Genomic DNA, 18,936 nt, shown 5'->3' with positions numbered 1-18,936 from the left:
ATTGTATGGTACTATGCCCAATCCCATAAAATCGGCACAAAACTCATACAAGAATCAACCTGGTCGCATCGAGGACTATACCACGGGTCATTCGTCCGTTTCGGAGAAGGAGAAGAAGGAGGCAAGTGCCCAAGTCAGCAGCAGTCTCTAGTCGCGCACAGAGCTCTATCCCTATCAAGAACTAAACTATGTGAACTCGTCCATGGCTAATGCTTAACATCCACAATTCTTTCCATATGCTCTCAACTGCTTTTCACTCATTTCCCCCCATTCACACTTTCACTATATATAATACCCCCCATATCTGACACACGATTTCATACGCACGCCTTCATTATTCTACATTATTTTCGTCCTACACAAATCGCGTTGCAATTTATCTAACTCACAGCAAATTATTCTATTCACAATTCTAGTGGTGGGACGAAGTGATGGACATCTTTAACGGGGTATGAACGCTAATCTATATAATTTCTAGTCATAGATTATAGATTTTTATTATATTTTTTTTTGTGTATACCCTGCGCCCATAAAAAATGGGTAGATTAGCTTTCTGTTAAGTTTTCGTTGAATGGTGAAATCCTTGAAAATATGCTTTAGTATATCTTATCTGTCTTATCCCCTTTCCTATTCAATAATTACGCGTCACGCTAAGTGGCTCAGGGAACATACTCGCATACCACGCATTATAATAGAGTTCGTCGATGATATTGATAATGATGCAGTAAGTCCCAAATAGTCGAGTTAAGTATCTCTAGGGTCTCATTGCGTCCACAAACGGCACTTGAAATACTAATTTTTACAGTAAAAATTAAACAGTCTTGAAATCGTTTCATTGGAAAATTAGTTAAATGAGTAATGCCTAATCTTGATTTATCTATTTATTACAACACAGAATTTGGAACAATCGAAACTATCGCCGCTTTACACAGAAGGCAATTTGTCAAGGTAAGCAAATCTGTTCCTCCCTAAACTATTCCTCTATTAATATTTTACATTCGTATCATCCGCAGAGCTCTGGCCAAAGAATCTGGTTATACCAGCGATTCCAATCTAGTCTTTCGCAAAAAGGAGCTGCCCGTCAGCAGTCCGCTGAGTCCCGTGGAGCAGCGTCAGGCCTACAAGAGCTTACAGGCCGGTGGTGAGCCGCCTTTGCTTGGCTTCCGCAAGCCAGCGCCCGAGAAACCCAAAGGTAGGATAGTTCACAATTGAACTAGTTCATTTAATCTTAACATGGTTTCTCTCACAACACTAAATAACTAAAGTTAAGGCGCAGTTGTTCGTACTAATTCTTCAATTGGTGTTGGTTTCTCTCTACAACCTTCAAGCTCTACTCTGTTCTACTACTCCTCGAGTCTAACTAGCTAGTACTGTTCTTAATCAATTGGTAAACAATATATACCATATATATATATATGATAGTATACACACCCACTGCCACACTAGAAGTTGTTATCAGCAAATGCGTCGAGCGTTCTTTGAAGCACTGCAGCACCGGGCACCCTCTATAAAGTCGCGGCTCCTATGATTAATATGCAAATCTCTCTCCTGATTTCGACTCTTCCGACAAAACCAAAAGAAATTGTAGAAGAGTTTGAATTTATACAGATAACGCCGACGCTAACCAAAATACGCGTCAGCACCAAGCCTTTAGAGGAGTCTAAAGAAGAATCAGATAAAGTCAAGGCAGCAACGCCAACTGCAGCAGCACCGCCACCACCACCTCCTCCTCCGCCACCGCCACCACCGCCGCCGCCACAGCCGGCTACAGCTAGCAAAATGTTTACGCATTTCTCGAAGAATCTGCCCTCGTTTATACCGTTAAGCAAGAAGCAGCAGCAGCAGCAGCAGGAGACTCCGCCTCTACCACCGAATCGTCGCTCCTCCTGCACGAAGAGCACGGTGCGCGTGGAGAAGATAACGAGCAGCTGCTCGAAATCGCGCCACGATCAATGCTTTCAGCCACCAGGCGGGACTAGCACTAGCAACAGCAATACGATTACCCTGCGCAAGGTCTCTACCGCGCGTCGGGAGCCCATCTGTCGCTCCAAGTCCACGGGCGCTGTGTCCACATTGCTGGCCACGCTGACCGCCACCAAGGAGACGCGCACCAAGGACGGCTGCCTGATGAGAGTGCAGCAGCAGCAGCAGCATCACGCTCGCCTCCGCTCCGTCAGTCCGAGCCGTCGTCCGGCACGCCTCCTGGCGCTGCGTCACTCGAGTCGCAGTCCCGTCGCCTTTGGCCGCAGCATCTCCAAGGAGCGCAGCTTTGCCGAGGAGAAGAAGCGACTGGAGAATACGCTGCCTGCGGGCCGCACAAACTTTGAGGCTAGCACGAATATACTGAGGGATCCCTCGCTGAAGTCGCCGCAGGAGGTGCGCGAGGCGGTGCGCTCGTATGCCACGTGCAAGGCGCAGCATACGCGCAGCAAGTCGCTGCCGCGCTTGCGCCACAGCACCGTTAGCACCACCACGCGCCACACCATGTGCTTCCCCCAGGTTCGGCCGCAGAATCTGCTCGACTGCAGTCGCGCTCTGAAGAAGGTGATGCCCAAGTGCAGCAAGGCGCAGACCCAGACCGTTGCCACGGTGCATCGCAGCGCCTCGAATGAGAGCTTGCCGCGCAGCAACTCCACCTTCTCCATTGACTCGGTGGTGCGGCAGGAGTATGTGCCCATAGCACCGCCCAAAACCTATGTGGGTAAGTCGAAGCCAGCCAAATCGCTGCCAGCGCCGCTGCAGATCAGCCGCAGCGAGGGTCACGTGCCACGCAAACGCGTCGGCACCACCAAAACCGCCAAGACCACTGCCAAGTCCAAGCCAGCTGTGGCCCAGCAGTCCTACAGCGAGACGGTGCGCGAGAAAACTCACTTCTGGAACGATTACAATGCCAAGCAGAGCCAGAGCCAGACCCAAACGCCCCACTCGCTGCCGCAGCTAATCAACGGCGGCACCACCACCGACTACAAGTACTGCTCGCTGGTGGAGCCGGGCTACGGCGAGGATATCTATGACTACACCGCACCGCCTCCCTCCAGCTGCATTGAGGATCTCGTGTGGAAGTATGAGAGCAAGGCACAGTCGGGCGCCCGACCTCAGGCTGTCACAGACATCGCCCGTCCGCAGTCGCCCGAGGTAGTGCAGCGTCGGTTCTCACCCACGCGCGAGGTGCGCGTGCCGCAGCAGCCACCGCAGCCGCAGCCGCAGCAGCAGCGGGAGGTGCGTTCGCCCTCTCGCCGTCGCATCGACAGTCTGCGCTCGAGCCAGCGCCAGGACAAGGAGCACCAGCAGGCGGTGGCACGTGCCAGCAGCCTGAGTAGTGCCGACGATCGCAGCAGGCGGCAGCAGGGCGGTGCAGACAGCACTGCCGCTGGCGGCCTCTATCAGTGCGGGGAGCTGGCGCACAGTGCCACCTCGCTGGTGCAGCTGGAGCGGCACAGTCCGAGCTGCCGGTACCGCAACAACTGCGAACGCTTCACCGAGCTGAATCGCTTCTACAGCACCTTGGAGCGGGTGGGGCAGCTGGAGCGCGCCACCTCGGCGAGCAACTTTCATCCGTTGCGCAAGGATGCGGAGCTGCTCGACTTCGATGAGTGGCGCAAGGTGCGTCTGCACGAGCGGGCCGAAAAGGAGCTGCAATATCTGGTCGGCAAGCTGCAGTCGGATCAGCGGGAGCGCGATCTGCACTTTCGCTCGAAGGACGTGAATGAGATCAAGTGGCGGCAGGAGGCGGACCAGGCGCTGCATGCCAAGCAGAAGTCCGTCGAGGATTTGCGCGAGAATTTCGAGCAGCTGCAGCTGCTGAAGCGGCAGCGCGCCGAGGCGCAGCTCCTGCCGCCCGTGCAGCGTCAATGGCGACGCAATACCGTCGCAGATCTGGCCAGCAGCCTGGAGACACAATCACAAGCGCAGGCGCAGCCGGAGCGACATCTGAACAACGATCTGGTCAGCACACTCTCCAAGGATCAGATCAAGAAGATAACCCAGCAGCTGAACGAGATCTATGCGGGCAATCGCAGGGCCACAGTGGAGGAGCAGTATGTGGTGACCGTGGAGAAGGACTCCAAGCCGAGCAGCCATGCGAACACGCTGAAGGTGCGCTGCAACTCGACCATCAACAAGGAGCAGCTGCTCGGGCCGGTGCTGCGCAAGCGCGAGGAGCAGCAGCAGGCGCAGACGCTGCCACGCGCCACGCGCAGCCAGTCGCCGGTGGTGGTGGCTCGCGAGACACGCGGCGCCATAGCCGCCAAGAATGCGGAGTTGAGCCTGAGCAAGCCGCCCGAGGTGCCGCCGAGGCCCAAGCCCAAAGTGGAGTCCAAGCCAAGCGCGGCCAAGGCTGAGCAGGAGTCGCAGCCGTCGCAGCAGTCGCTGGAGCCGCAGGAGTCCAAAGAGAATCCCATCAATCAGAAAATCCAATATTTCGAGGAGCGACAGTTCGAGGAGCCCAGCAAGACCATCTACCATGCGCGCGAGGACAGCTCCCCGGACGAGGCCGAGGTGATGCGCCTCATCGAGCAGAACATGCAGGCCAGGCAGCAGGCCCGACACCACCACAGTCACAGCCACAGCCACGCCCACGCCCAGCTGGTGCACACGGAGCTGAGCAACTCGCTGACCGATTTGAGCGGCATCTACGGCGAACGCGCGGCGGCCCGTGTAAATTTTCACTTGCACAGCCCGCCCGAGCGGCCGCCCGAGGACGAGGACGCGGCCGATCCGGCGGTCGAGCTGCACAGCTACGGAGCTGGTTCGCCCGGTGGCAGCGTTGAGCTGTACGACGCGTACTACCGGTCGCGCAGCCTGTCGCCGCAGTCGCAGGTCTCGGCCTGCTCCAGCTCCTACCTGCAGCGCGTCTACACCGGCGAGGTGCAGAAGATCAAGCAGAAGTTCGAGAGCATCGAGCGGGAGCAGTCCAATGAGCGGCGTCATTTTTTTGGGCTTAGCCAGCTGCGGAAGGCGCGCAGCGATCCTCAATTGAAGGCCGGAGGATCAAAAGACGCCTCGGGCAACGCTGCGGATGCGTTGCCAGCCGCCGACGACGCCGTCAGCCAGCTGACGCACAGGTTTGAGTTGCGCGCTGCCACGCCCACCGGCTCACCGGATCGTGGCAGGCGGCGACAGCGCGCACGCCTCATGCCGCACATCGACATCATCAGCAAGACGGCGGAGCTGCTGCCGGCCAAGGCGGCCAGTCCGACGCGCAGCCACAGCAGCAACAGCTGCTCCCAGGGCCACGTGCAGACGCTGCGCCATCGCTACGAGTCCCCCGAGCCGGGCCAGAGTCTGCCCCAGCGCTATCTGTCCACCTCGCTGGCTGATCTGCGGGATGTGCACGATATCTCGCCCCACCTGAGCGGCGACTGGGTGGCCCACAAGCATCCGCAGCGCACGCCGGCGCTGCCCAAGAAACCCCAACGTCAGCCGGGCCCCAGAGCCAGCTCCGCCTCGCCCATGCGTCCGGCCAGGACGACTCAGCAGCCACAAACCACTTCCGACATCTTTGCCAACCAGCCATTCGATGCCCACAAGCATCGCCCCAAGGCGCGCTATGTGCCCGACGGGGAGCCAGCGGCTGGCGCCCGGCGTTGCCCGGTCGGCAGTCTGGAACGTCTCAAACGCAGCGCCATGGCGGTCACATTTAAAGGTAACTCAACTATCTGACAGTGTTGCAGTGGGTGTGTTCCTCTCTCTCGCTCTCTCTCTCTCTTGGGTTGTTGCCTGCGCTCATCTAATCTCGTAGTCCTAGGCTTGGATTATCGTTACTCTCTTTCTATTTTGGAGACTTGGCTTACAATTGGTTTTTCGCTCACAATTCGAAATTATTTTTATCCATGTTCTGTATTGTCCATTTGTCCATTGCTGGCGTAGATTTTGACTCGAGCGCCGCACCACCACCGCCCATACCCCCACAGCCGCCACTCAAGGGCCCGGGGAGCCACTCGGGCTACGAGCCCTACAGCCCATTCGTCTACAGCAACGGTGATCAGACTGATTCGGGTACAGGTGAGTCTGCAGCCAGGTGGCCAGCCAGTCAGCGGCGTTGCCAGACCGATGCTTGTCAAGTGTACTAAAAACAAATTGAGTGTACTAAAAATGCCGCAATTCCAAATGATTTGCATTTCGAAGGGGGGAACTATTATTAACTACTCATCTAAGTCTTTTAGAACTCTGATTTCTATAATTCCATTGCTTCTAAACAAATTAATATTTTTATTATTTTTATTTAAAAACTGTTCGCTTGATATCTAATTTTAACTTGATCTTTGTGTTTAAAGAGTTCAAGACTTAAGATATTATCACATATCTCACAAGGAGCTCATAAGCTAACATCTGTATTTAAATGTTTGGTTCTTCAGTTCTTTCACAACACAATTATTTACGCGTAAGAAGCCAGTTCTGACCTTGGGGCCCATGAAATAGAATACCCTGAACAAATATACATTTAGATAGACTTATTTTGGTTATTATAATTAGATTTGTACCAAAAACTTAGGACAAGTGATCAGAGAAATGTAAAAAAGCCAAATAATATTATTTAAAATATTATTTTGAATGTAAACCATCTAAAGTTATTATATCTATACAAAAATATAGATACAAATTTATTTGAGATCTAAGAGAACTATTTAAAAATATTAAATATATTCTAAAATTATGTAAAATATATTTGTGTATTGTATGTACATATATATAATCGAAATTGATAATTAGCTTAAAGATAGTCAAGCAATTCGCGCCTCTCTCTCCCCACCTTCCAACTGACTTCACGTATATCTTTCTTATATACAACATGGGCATATATATTTCCCACATTAACCCAATTCCACGCTTAATTACTTCACATTCGCCTTCGTCAATCTTATCAACCAGCTTATGCCTCAGTCCGACCCCCCTTCACATTGAATTTCTGCTGGCTACGCCTCTGCGTGCTGCGTTCATTCAACGACCTTTGCGAAATTCCGTTTTTATGCTCTTTGAGGTATTTTGTGGGGTCTGCTTTTACTACCGCAAGAAATTTCCGCAATTGCTGCAATAGCAATGGCTTTTTGTTTAGAAGGTGCGGCGCGTGCATTAGTTGGCCAAATTAATCGATAGGGCCAATAGCAGAGAGCCAAAACTGACGGCCAGCGCGTTGTTGACCCGCTTACCGCCACCTGTCCAAGGCGCAAGCCGAGCACGAGCTCGACCATCGAACCGAGCGAACGAATATCCAACAACCCTCAAAGCCGGCCCAGACGTTGCCATGGCCAAAATGTGTCAACAACACAAACAACAACAACAACAACAGCAACTAGAAGAAGAAGAAGAAGAGGGAGAAGAAGAAGAAGAACAAGAGCGGGCCGAGCTGACGTTGGTTACCTGTTCAGCGCGGCCTTTCCATTCAGTTAGTTTCACTTTTCCGTGCCAAAAACGTCAACGCTCGACAATTTCCCAATTAAATGCGACGCGCGTCAATTTCCACTTACATAATGCACCACTGAGTGGTGCGAAAAAAACAAAATCGAAATTCTATGTAGAAGAAAAAAAGCAACCGCTAGATGAAATAGAAATAAATTTTAAAAAATAATTATGATACATCAAACGTTAGCGCCGCGACGCAGCGACACCTACGCGGCGGCCCACCAACAGCACCCTGGCAACAGCAACCGTAGCAGCAACCACCACGGCAACAGCAACAGCAACAGCAACAACCACAGTCGACGCACTGCCTCAACGGCGGGAAATCGCGTGCACTGGCGACAGTCGCATCAAAAGCTGCACAGCAGCTGCAATGATTTAGAGCTGACAGATGACAACATTCAACAGCAGCAGCAGCGGCAGCAACAGTTGCGCCGCAGCAACAACAACAACAGCAACAGCTTTGATCAGTGGCAGCAACGTCCGCTGAGCAGCGATGGCAACAGCTACTACAACAACAGCAACAACCTGACGCCAGCCACGCTGCATCGCAGCGTCTGCGATGTGCCCAGCTGTGGCAAGTTGCTGTGGCTGCGGCGGGACACAGCAGCAGCAGCAGCAGCAGCAGCAGCAGCAGCGCCCATGGTGCCACCACTGCCGGCAGCAACAACAACAGCCACAACAACAACAACCACAGCAATGAGCTATCATATTGTTGGGCTGCCCCCCACGCCGTCACCGGCGCAGCGTCAGGCATATTTGGCCAATCGACATGCCATAGGCGCCTCCATGCCGCTGCTCATGTGGCAGCAGCAGCAGCAGCAACTGCAACTGCAACAGCAACTGCAACAGCAGCAGCAACAGCAGCAACTGCAGCAACAACAACAACAACAGTGGCAGCAGCTAAGCGGCAGTTAGTATAGCGCTTAATATACACATCTCTCCCATCTCCCGTCCCGCCCTTCACTTGCAACCCAACACGTCCCCCTTGGCCCAAGCATGTGCAGCCTCCTGGCACGCCCACTCATAAGGCAAAAACGTTCACTTTCTCAATTTTTGATTAAACGATTTTCCAGTTTTGCGCTTTCTCACGCTATTAAATTTTTCTTCTTCTTCTTTTTTTGCAAAACTTGAAACTTGTTATCAAAGCAGAGAGAGAGAGAGAGAGAGAGAGAGAGAGAGAGAGAGAATGAGGCAGAGAGCGCAACAGATAAAAGAGAGTGTGTGGGAGAGGGAGAGAGAGAGTGAAGGACTATCTCTCTTTTTCGATTGCCACGCTTTTGTCATGCATCTCACGTTTTTCACGTGCTGCGCGATAAAAAGCTTCGCATTGTTGGAGCTTTCTGAGGTGCAACGATCTCTTCAGACTCTGATCTTGTGCTTGGCTCCAGACAGTGGGTCACAAAAGTACGTGAAATCGAAATTTAAATACAATACAAATCTTTAAATATATTTATAATAAATTCCATTTTCCATTGAGATTGCATAGAATGAAATGCAGCTAACGGATTAATGGCAAATTGGCTTTTTCTACTCAAAACTTTTGTATAATATCAAAACGAAATATAAGGCAATCATTGTAATAAACTAAAATTCCGTTTGCGATAAAGTCCAGCTCTAAGACTGTCTGGATGTTAGCAATCCGAATTCGGTAATAATATCAAAACTTTCAGACAGGCTTTAAATATTTTAAATATAATGTATACATGTTTATATTACATAAAACATGTAAATAAGTGGATAAGCTAAAAGCTGCAGTTCAATGCAAATATCAGTAGATGATTAATAAATAGCTTATCCATCTAATGATCATAAAATACAATATTAAATATAGGTTAATTTAAAAAAGGTTTTATTAATATTTATTTAAATATTATTATTATATTTTTTATTTATTTACTTCTTTTTTATTTATTTGTTTTTATTAATTTCATACCTCTTTTCACATTTCAAAATATTTCTAAATATTTTCCCTTAAATTATTTCAACAATTGAATTTGATTCATTTGACAATGTGTCATCCAGTTCACGTACACTCGAGCCCGCGGCTCTTATCAACTGTGCGTGAGTTAATTGCCCCACTGTAAGCACTTCGCACATCGACCACAACAACAACAATCAGTAGTAGTAAGAGAAGAAGAAGAAGAAGCAGCAGCTGTGCAATGTCTGAATAAACGTGCGATTTGAGGTGGGGCGCCAAAGAAACGGCATTCGTTGTACGACGATAACTGAAATGCGACAAAGCCGCTTCAGCCTTGCCTCTCTCTCTCTCTCTCTCTCTCTCTGTCTCTCTCTCTCTATTCCACTCTATGCTCTCACTTGCTCATTCACTCAATCTTTGCATTTCATTCAGTTTGAATTTCAGTTTTCGGTTTCGGTTTCAGTTGAGCGCAACGCGTGCTACGAAGCAGTTGTTAGAGTCGCGCGCCCCTATCGATCGATCGACTTAAACGAGTTTGGAGCGAGGTTCGTGCATTGGCTAAGCCGAGACACCTTTGGCTACTAGTTTATCAGCTGAACGACCTTCTCATACTATCTATCTAGCTGTGATTCTGATTGATTGTGTGACTAAGCACAGTGAGGTGAAGCGAAGAGTGGAGTGAGGCGAAAAAGAAAAGGTTTTTGTTTTCTGTCGTAAGCGCTGATTAACCTAACTCGAAAGGAAAAGCCGGCTTAACGGGGCAAACAAGTGCATGTGTGTGCGTGTGTGTGTGTGCCTGCAGTGAAAGATGAAAATCGGCAACACTTTCAAAACGCTGCAAATTGCGCCGCCTCAAACAAATCAGTGAAAGTGAAAAATCTCTCAAGTGACAATTATTTCTCCTTTTTTTCATTTATTTTTCTACTTTTTTTTTTTTGTTTTGCTGCATACAACAATAAAAAGCAGTTTGTTTGCTGTGCTTTATGATTTTTTAAAGCATTTTGTCATTGTCACAGACAACAACAACAACAATGACAACAACAGCGACAAATATTTGTACAGCTTGTGTGCCGCTTTTTGTAAAGCCCTTCGTCAAAAACAAATTTCTATTTATTTGAGATGGAAAATTTGATCTTTGGCTGCTGCGCAATTCGTTTAGAATTCGCTTTACGACTGTGCTTGATTTCCAATTGTTTAACTGCCATTCATATCAGTTGAGCGCTCCACTCATCCCACCCCCCTGCAAGTTGATGTGAAACGCGGTCACGTCATATGCAAATGAATATCCACAACTGAATCTCCCAACTATGCAGCCCAAGGCCACAGTGAATATATTTCTGCTTTATAACTGCTGCAGCTATGCAAATGACATATATATACTAATATCTAGTATATACTAAGTTTGCTTAAGTGGCTCATCTTGTCTTAACTGCTGGTGCTTATCAGAAATTACTTGCAGCCTTAGCTAGTCTTTGTTGTTGATCTTGTAAAGCATTTTAACTATATGTCTTTTTCGAGGCTTCCTTTGTTTCCAAGTACGAGCTGCTCAGGGCAGTCTCATGGCTTTGTGTTAAAGCTCATCAAAGCTGCTCAAGTCAAGTTATTAGCCACAAAGAAGCATTAACTTAACTATATTATAAACTCATTTTACTTAGTTTTAGAGTTAAGAAGGAATCTGTATAAATTTATTTAAATTTAACTGCATTTTTCCTATAGTTCCTTTACCTTCAGTTCCACTCAGTTTCATGAGTTTGAGATCTGCAATTAATTATTTAATTACCAGGGTATTCAATTAATAATTTAATCATATTATCATCAATATACATATATTTCGAACAAAAGCTAATATGAGATGGCAAACAAAACTTTATTGAAATATTTGCAACTTTGTCAAATAATTTTAATTTAATTTTATATTGACCATCAAAATGAAGGGTAAATAATCGGGCATCAAGTCATGCATATTTTCCATAGTTTAATTTAAATAATTTAGTTAAGCTGATTCTTCGTCGTTTAGCGTTGATTATGGCTCCCAAATCTTTCTTGCTGCCCTCGCATACGTGGGCCTGATTAGTTCAGCTCTTGATTCTGCTACCTATTTTATATCAGTTGATGACGTCTCTGATTTAAGTCTGTTGTTATTTCTAAGAAATTTATTTGGAGGGAATACTTCATTGCTTGTTTAAATATCTCTAAATACCTTTTAAAACATTTTATATAAAAGGCCTCAGTTCTTTCGAAAATTATTCGCATTCATAATTGTTATTGTAAATCTCATGAATTCTTGCTGAATTTTACGATATATTATTTTAGTATTTTTAAAGAGTTTAAAGGCATATTATTTTTCAGAATTTATATATATAATGCATATATAAAATTTTAAACTACGTTATTTAAAATAATATATATACTGTATATTTACTTGTACAACTTTAAGGCTAAACTCTTACAGCTTCAAGACGTCTCTCTTAGCCAGACAAAAACTATTGCTAAACTCCATAAAAACCCCATTCAAAAAAAGCTATTAAAACTTGATCAGATAAGTAAATAATAATTATAATTTCTTCATTGTAAACTTTTTTAATTGACAGCCATTGCATTGTTGACTGAATGATATAGGGGCTGCATTATCTCAAGATGCCAATCATGAGCTGACAACAGCGGCAAGCACTTGGGCGCTCGGTTCATCCCATTCGGGCGGGTCGTCAGCCATCCACCCACTTAGGCCACACGCCCAGTTGGCACCACTTTCAATTCAATTGGTGGCTCATTTAGCTATCAGTGGAAACTAACGAGCATTAACTTCAATTGCAGCTCATTTTCGATACAATGCGAAATGTTAATTCAATTGAAAACGAAGACTAAACTATGAGTATATACCTCTCTCTCTCTCTCTCTCTCTCACTCTATATATACATATATTTGTATATACTTTGTTATTCATCTCAACTTTCTCAGTTTGCTGAGGGGTTATCTGCGTTTTGTGGGGTCTATCTGCTTAGCGAGGCGTGCGCTGAACAGCGTTAACGTTGTTTATTTGCTTACCAATTGGCATGCACAGACGTTAGACTACAGATGAAGATAGCTATAACAGATACAGCGACAGGCTACAGCTACAGACAGTTATAGATACAGCTACAGTTACAGATAAGCGCTGCGGCTCGTTTCATAACAGCAGCGACAATAATTTATATATTTTTTTTGCGGTTAGCTCGTCTTACACTTGCCCTACGAGCAGCCGCCCGGCACTGCCCTAACTACTTATTTCGTGTTTTTAGCATCGCGCGTAGCAATAACAATAAACGAAACACAACAACCTTTTGGCCAGCCAGACCAGGCGTTCAATTTCCGATATTTACATACATATATACTCATCGATACGGTATCCGATTCTTCTCGTTTCATATAGACGTCAATATACACTTCAAGACCCCACTCAGGAATGAGTACAAGCCAAACATATCGGATGAGGAATTAGCCATACGACAAGCGGAGCATATGCAAAAGCTATACCAGGAGGAGCGACGACGCAAATATCTACAGGAGCTGCAGGACATGAATTCGCGACGACACACCGACAATTTCACACCCTCACAAAAGTCACCGATTGCCCTCAATCGCTACGATGACTTTCCCACAGACGTGACGCTTAAGTCGCTCGTGGGACCCAAGACGGTGGCACGCGCTCTCTACAATTTCCAGGGGCAGAGCTCCAAGTAAGCCCCACTCAACTCGCACAAACCTTGCACTTCCACTCAACTTGAACTCGGTTTTATTTTAGGGAGCTCTCGTTCCGCAAGGGCGACACCATCTACATACGACGACAGGTCGATCCCAATTGGTACGAGGGCGAGTATAACGCCATGATTGGATTGCTGCCTGCTAGCTATGTGGAGGTAGAGTCTAAACTCTGTAAACTATTCCCTATATCCACTAATATCTATCTCTCCCCCTCTCCCTCTCCCTCTCTCGCAGATTATCAGTCGTGATGGCGCTCGCACACCCTCGAAGCGCCCCTCCGAGGGCCAGGCTCGTGCCAAATACAACTTCCAAGCGCAGTCCGGCGTTGAGCTCTCTCTGAACAAAGGCGAGCTGGTCACACTCACACGTCGCGTCGATGGCAATTGGTTTGAGGGCAAAATAGCCAACCGCAAGGGCATTTTCCCTGTCTCCTATGTGGAGGTAAATAGCAGATTATCGATATTCTACTGTACACTCTTTTATTCTACTTTCCTGCTCTCCTCTACTCTTTTGTACCCCACCCAGTTCTATTCTACCCAACTCTCTTTTTCCCGAATCTCTAGCCAATATACTCTAACCTAGTCTACTCCACTTGGCTTACTTGCTAGTCTATTCTCTCTACTCTACTCTACATTAAGATAGTCGTATCTACCGCAGTCTCGTCTTATAGAAGTGCCCACTTATTGAGCATACTCATATGAGTATATTCATATGATTCATGCCTACTTCAGTTACACATATTTTTTCCTAAGCATTGTGTGTGAATCATCAGCTCATTGTTTGCAATTACAAAATTATTTACTTTAGAGTACTTTGAATATGCAAGAGATCTAGACCTTCAATAATTTATATATGCAGATTAGTTTTAGCCATATATAAAGGCATCATTTTGAATATTTATATATCTATATTATAAAAGTCTAGGTAATGTCTAGTCCAATCCCCATATCAACTGCAACTATCTAGTCTATAACTTTTAGCATTTCTTCAACATTTACGCACTTTTAATGAATCAATTAATCAAACCTTATCAACTCTTCTTCTTTCTTTGCTATCTGTGTGTGTGTGTGTGTGTCTCGCAGGTCTTAACCGATATTGGTGCAGAAGATATTGCGGCTAGAACGACAACAGTTATCAACACTCAGAGCACCACAAATTTGCGTCCAAATCTGGACGTGTTGCGCACAAATATCAATAACGAGTTCAATACGCTAACCCAGAACGGTGCACATCCGCCCAATGGCATACTGAAGGAGACCCGCACGCTGCACAAGACAGATGCCCTCCATGTGGACACCAGCTCCGAGCCACTCACGTAAGTATTTGGAATCAGACTCCAAAGTAAACCTAATTAACTTTCTGTTCTGCTCGTATCTCAACAGCTATCGCGCTTTGTACAAATATCGGCCACAGAACTCCGACGAACTGGAGATCTTCGAGGGCGATCTGGTGCATGTTCTGGAGAAATGCGACGATGGCTGGTTTGTGGGCACCTCGCAGAGAACGGGCTGCTTTGGCACATTCCCCGGCAACTATGTGGAACGTGTATGAGCCCAAAAACAAAGAATAGAAAAGAAAAGAAGATAATAATAATACAAATACTTTAAAAAGTGAATCTAAATGGAGGAGCGTTAGGAACCGTTACGATATTTGTCTTTTGTCTTTGGCAGCCAAGCAAAACCCAATCCAAAGAGTTTATAAAATTGTTAAGATTAGAATTAAACTCTAAGCTTAATTGTAGGCCAAGGCAAAAGCAATTATTAATTATTTATATAAATTATAAAAAAAAAAACATTATAATTTCAATTGTTGTTAAAAAAAAAAAGCAAATATCAGCTGCTTAACTTTGCCGATGTTTTTTCTCTTTTAATTTTAATAATGTACAACTATTTATTTATTTTTAAACAAATGTTGAAATTATGTTTATTTATATGGAAAACAAAAAAATATATTAACCAGAAGTTTGAACCACACACACAGCCCACACACACACATACACACCAAGCAAAACCTAAAAAAAAAACAAGTTCAAGCTAAGATATATTATTTTTTATAATAAACCCTATTTTTCGTTTAACTACTAATTTTAACTAGTCACAGCTAATTTCCAAAAACAAAGCAAAAACAAGAAAAAAAATCCTCACAAAAACTAAAAAAAAAAAAAAAAAAAAAAAAATTGAAAATCAACAGAGAAAAAGTGCCTTAAATATAAAATATTTAACAAAATATATAAAAATGAATGAATATAATAACAGTAAAACCCAAGTGCCCTTCTGTTGTGTCGACAATGCTAATGAATTAATATGCGACTATTTATACATTTACATATTATTATTATTGAAGAACTAAATTCGTAATTTGTAATTCTACGAGCGTTTATCACACAGACACCTGTTGCAAGCGAATGCGCATTAAGTGAATCAAATAAACATTAAAAAAACAAAACAAAAAATTATAATAAACAAACACCAAAAACAAAATAAAACTTTGTTTCATTTCAACTAAATATAAAATATAATTTAAGTTACAATAATATTTTTTATATATGTTCAAGAAATCCTTTTCAATTATGGCATTCGCAAAAAAATACAGAAATATGTAAATAGTTTAGTTTTATTTTTATTTTTCTCCACAATTCACTTTGAACATAAACAGATAAGACTTATTTTATTTACAATATAAATTAACATTTTATTTTGTCATGGCATATGTTAATTATTTTTTATTTATACTTTAAGCTGTGTATAAATTATGCTGCATAGACTTGCCTAGTTCTAAATAGCTGTACTATAGCTATCTAAAGGTGAACCTCTACTTAAGCCTAAGACCCTTCATTATATATGCGCCAGTTATCACGGTAGCTAAACAAAATTCCTAGCTCGTATACAGTTATCAAGAAAACATTTCAAAAGACCTCTCTCTCTCTCATAACACCCCTCTCTATCCCTCTCTCTCTCTAAGATGCTGCCACGCCTTCATCACGTCTGTGCCAATTTGCGTTTCCTCTCCTGCTTGAGCTCTCGTTTCACCGCGCGCTGCTCCAGCTCCTCGGTGTACTCGGCGTACATGGCCAGCAGGGCTGGATAGAGCTTGTGGTAGTGCTGCAGATCCTCCACGGTCACCTGCATATTGTCAAAGGCAATGGCCACGTGCTGCATGTCCTCGGTGCTGGGCAGGCGCGGGCATTTGGCATAGCGCTGCGAGAAGTGCGTGAGGATGGTGTGCTTGGCCTGCATGTCGCGGCCCTGCTGTATGGCCTGCGAGATGGTGCTGTGCGTCTTGATGCGCGCCTCCTCCTCCAGGTCGTCCTCCATGGTGGCCTCGTGTATCAGCACCGTTGAGTTGCGACCCAGCTCGACCAGATCTGCACAAGGCATCGTGTCGCCGCTGTAGGTCAGCTTGATCGGCTCGCCTTCGTGCTGCGCCTGCAGCGTGAGGCTGATGCCGAAGGCATGCGGACAATGCCTCACCAAGCAGGTGGCTATCGAGGCGATGCCCAGCTGCTCGACACGCTCGCCCGCCAGCGGCTGCTCCAGCAGCTCGCCGTTGCCCATCAGCGTGTAGGCATCGGCAATCGGTTCGATTTGACGATTATAAAAGTTCAGCCAAGGCTCGATCTGACGTGGAGCCAGCAGCAGCAGTGGGGACGTCGGCTCCAGACGCTGTCGCTCGCGCAGCAGCGCAATCAGTCCGATGTGATGGTCGGCATGCAAGTGCGAGACATAGACAGCCTGCAGCTGCAGCATCACCTCACGGGCACGCTCTCGCCCAAAGAGCCGCACGATCTGGCCGTGTGTGCCTTCGCCGCAGTCGAACAGCATGAATGCCTGCGCCGCGGTCTGGATGAGAATTGAGCTGACGTTGCGCGTCTTATTCGGTATGCAGGAGCCGGTGCCGAGGAATATGATACGCGGATAGCCCTTGCTCTCAATCTTCAATGTCTCCGCCGTCTCGCTCTGCAGCTGGGCGAGCAGCTCGCTGAAGCCAGGCACTGCATGCGTCTCCTTGATATATTCCTCGGGCGTCAGCCTCGATTCCAGCGTGCGATCCAATCCTGTAGCGTAAAGATGAGCAAGTTTACGTAAATATCAGTTTCTGTTTATTATGTTTCCTTTGCAGTTGAAGCAAGAGGGGAAAGAGATGGTGCAAGTCCATTAGATGAGATGAAAGGGTTGAAGGTGGGTTGATTGTTGATGCTCGAAACTTATGACGGATGACATTGCATGATGTTCACAGCACTTAAATATTTGATAATTTCCTTAATTCTTATATATGTATATCTACATATTTACTTATTTTTTACTACTACTAAAAAAATAAATACTTTCAAATATTGAAATTTATATATCTAATATAAAATACATAAAAGTGAACATGCCGAATAAAATAATAACAAATATTCCTTCACTCACCCTTCTTAGGTCTCAAATGGAAGCTGCTCATGGAAACGAAGGCCTGCTGCTGTCTCACTTGCTGCTGCTTCACCTCCTTTGCATTCACTAATTCACTCTCACTCAATTTATTCTCTTGCTGCTCCTCAACGTCATTGTCCAGCTTCGTTTTCTTTAGGCTGTGACTCAACGTGTTGCTGGGGCAGCTCAGCTGCAGCTCCGCCGCCTCGGCGAGCAGCGGAAAGAAGCGCGGAGCCAGCTGATGCAGCTGGTATTGGATGCGATGAGCCGCCGCATAGCCGGAGAAATTATTTAAATGCGAGTTGAGATAAATGTGCTGTGTGCCGGCAGAGAAGTTAGTCTGCATAAAGTCGAGATACTCTGCATGAGCTGTGAGCTCGGGTGGACTAAAGTGCACCACGAGCGCCACCTCAGTTAACTCGGAGTTGGCGAGCTGTTTGTACTGCTCCGACTGCGCCTTTAGGGACTCCAGGTAATCCACGCTGGGCACATCTATGAAGACAAAGGAGAGCGCCGTCTCGGCGGGCTCTGTGACATCCGCAGAGTGCACTACTGTGCCACAGGGCAGCGTCACATCTTGTCCGTTTTTCAGCTGCCCCAGCAACGGGCCTGGCGGCACGCCCGCCTCGACGCACTTCACTAGGTTGAGCGCACCTGGGCGTGGCTTCAGTTTGCAGATATAGCTGAGAACGGGCTGCAGAGGCTGCTCCTCGCTGCGCAGCACAACTGGCTGCACGGTCAATATCGAGTCCTCGAAAGGAACGCCCAGTGTGCTGTCTATTGTCTGCATCTGGAGATTCTTGAGCACCACAAAGCGGCGCATGCTCTGCAGCATGGTGTCCAGGTGCGGTGGTCCGTGCAGGCCCACATTGCGCACGCCAGCATCCTGAATGGTCAAGGCCAGGCCCGGCAGTCCGCCCACTGCGGTCCACGTGTTCCGTGTCACAAATATTTGCTCTAGGCGAGATAGGCGCGTCTTATGCTCGTGTGCCAGACGCTGTGTGCCCTCGCCGCAGTTGAACAGGTAGCGGGACTGATCGGTAAACAAGTAAACAGCGCTGGGTGCTCCGTTGGCGCCTGCGCCGAGCACCTGTAAATTCACAGAGCCCGGCACAACAGAACTCAGCTTTTTACGTAGCACATTTGGTTGGCGTTCGTATTTGGCGGGTGGCGTTTGTTCCGCGGCATCTGTAGACACTATGGTGCTCATTCTGATGCAGTGGTTAGTCAGACTTCGCAGCGGTCCATGCGGCACGATTCGTTGCAATTTCAACATTGGCAACCACATTTCACTTTCAGCGTGCGCGAAACAGCTGATTGCCGCGCTAGAGATGGCAAAACTACTAAATTCTGCAAGCTAGGCAGTCAAAAGCTGAATGATATAGCACGTTACCATATAATGTTAATTGTTCATCAGCTAACAGAGAGTTTACAGTGTAATGCCGTCGATTTATAGCTGCAGTA

General features: G+C 46.5%; 2 protein-coding genes across 16 annotated transcripts in view; one reads left to right on the top strand and one right to left on the bottom strand.

Annotated features, from left to right (window-relative positions):
- Window positions 1-15,512, top strand: part of CAP (Cbl-associated protein) — a 47,395-nt gene extending 31,883 nt beyond the window's left edge. For 11 of the 14 annotated variants that reach the window (XM_089260936.1, XM_089260935.1, XM_089260942.1 and 8 more), the window contains 11 exons: window positions 1-121; window positions 417-449; window positions 896-948; window positions 1,014-1,192; window positions 1,580-5,644; window positions 5,869-6,003; window positions 12,729-13,035; window positions 13,101-13,215; window positions 13,295-13,501; window positions 14,143-14,375; window positions 14,443-15,512. In XM_089260936.1, coding sequence (XP_089117062.1) covers window positions 1-121; window positions 417-449; window positions 896-948; window positions 1,014-1,192; window positions 1,580-5,644; window positions 5,869-6,003; window positions 12,729-13,035; window positions 13,101-13,215; window positions 13,295-13,501; window positions 14,143-14,375; window positions 14,443-14,611 — 5,617 coding nt within the window. In that variant the 3' untranslated portion in view covers window positions 14,612-15,512. The remainder of the gene's footprint in view (window positions 122-416; window positions 450-895; window positions 949-1,013; window positions 1,193-1,579; window positions 5,645-5,868; window positions 6,004-12,728; window positions 13,036-13,100; window positions 13,216-13,294; window positions 13,502-14,142; window positions 14,376-14,442) is intronic. The other 3 variants (XM_089260939.1, XM_089260937.1, XM_089260940.1) reach the window with 3 other exon arrangements.
- Window positions 1-18,824, bottom strand: part of RNaseZ (ribonuclease Z) — a 93,973-nt gene extending 75,149 nt beyond the window's left edge. For both annotated transcript variants that reach the window (XM_089260948.1, XM_089260947.1), the window contains exons 1-2: window positions 17,473-18,824; window positions 16,032-17,114 (exon numbers count right to left, since the gene is read on the bottom strand). In XM_089260948.1, coding sequence (XP_089117074.1) covers window positions 16,039-17,114; window positions 17,473-18,760 — 2,364 coding nt within the window. In that variant the 5' untranslated portion in view covers window positions 18,761-18,824 and the 3' untranslated portion in view covers window positions 16,032-16,038. The remainder of the gene's footprint in view (window positions 1-16,031; window positions 17,115-17,472) is intronic.
- Between the last annotated feature and the right edge of the window lie 112 nt (window positions 18,825-18,936).

The sequence above is a fragment of the Drosophila navojoa genome, chromosome 5 (assembly GCF_054131105.1).
Source record: "Drosophila navojoa isolate 15081-1374.11 chromosome 5, UAZ_NAV_1.0, whole genome shotgun sequence".
In the NCBI taxonomy this organism is placed as follows: domain Eukaryota; kingdom Metazoa; phylum Arthropoda; class Insecta; order Diptera; family Drosophilidae; genus Drosophila; species Drosophila navojoa.
The sequence above is the reverse complement of the archived record's forward strand: the minus strand, read 5'-3'. Positions and strand labels throughout refer to the sequence as shown.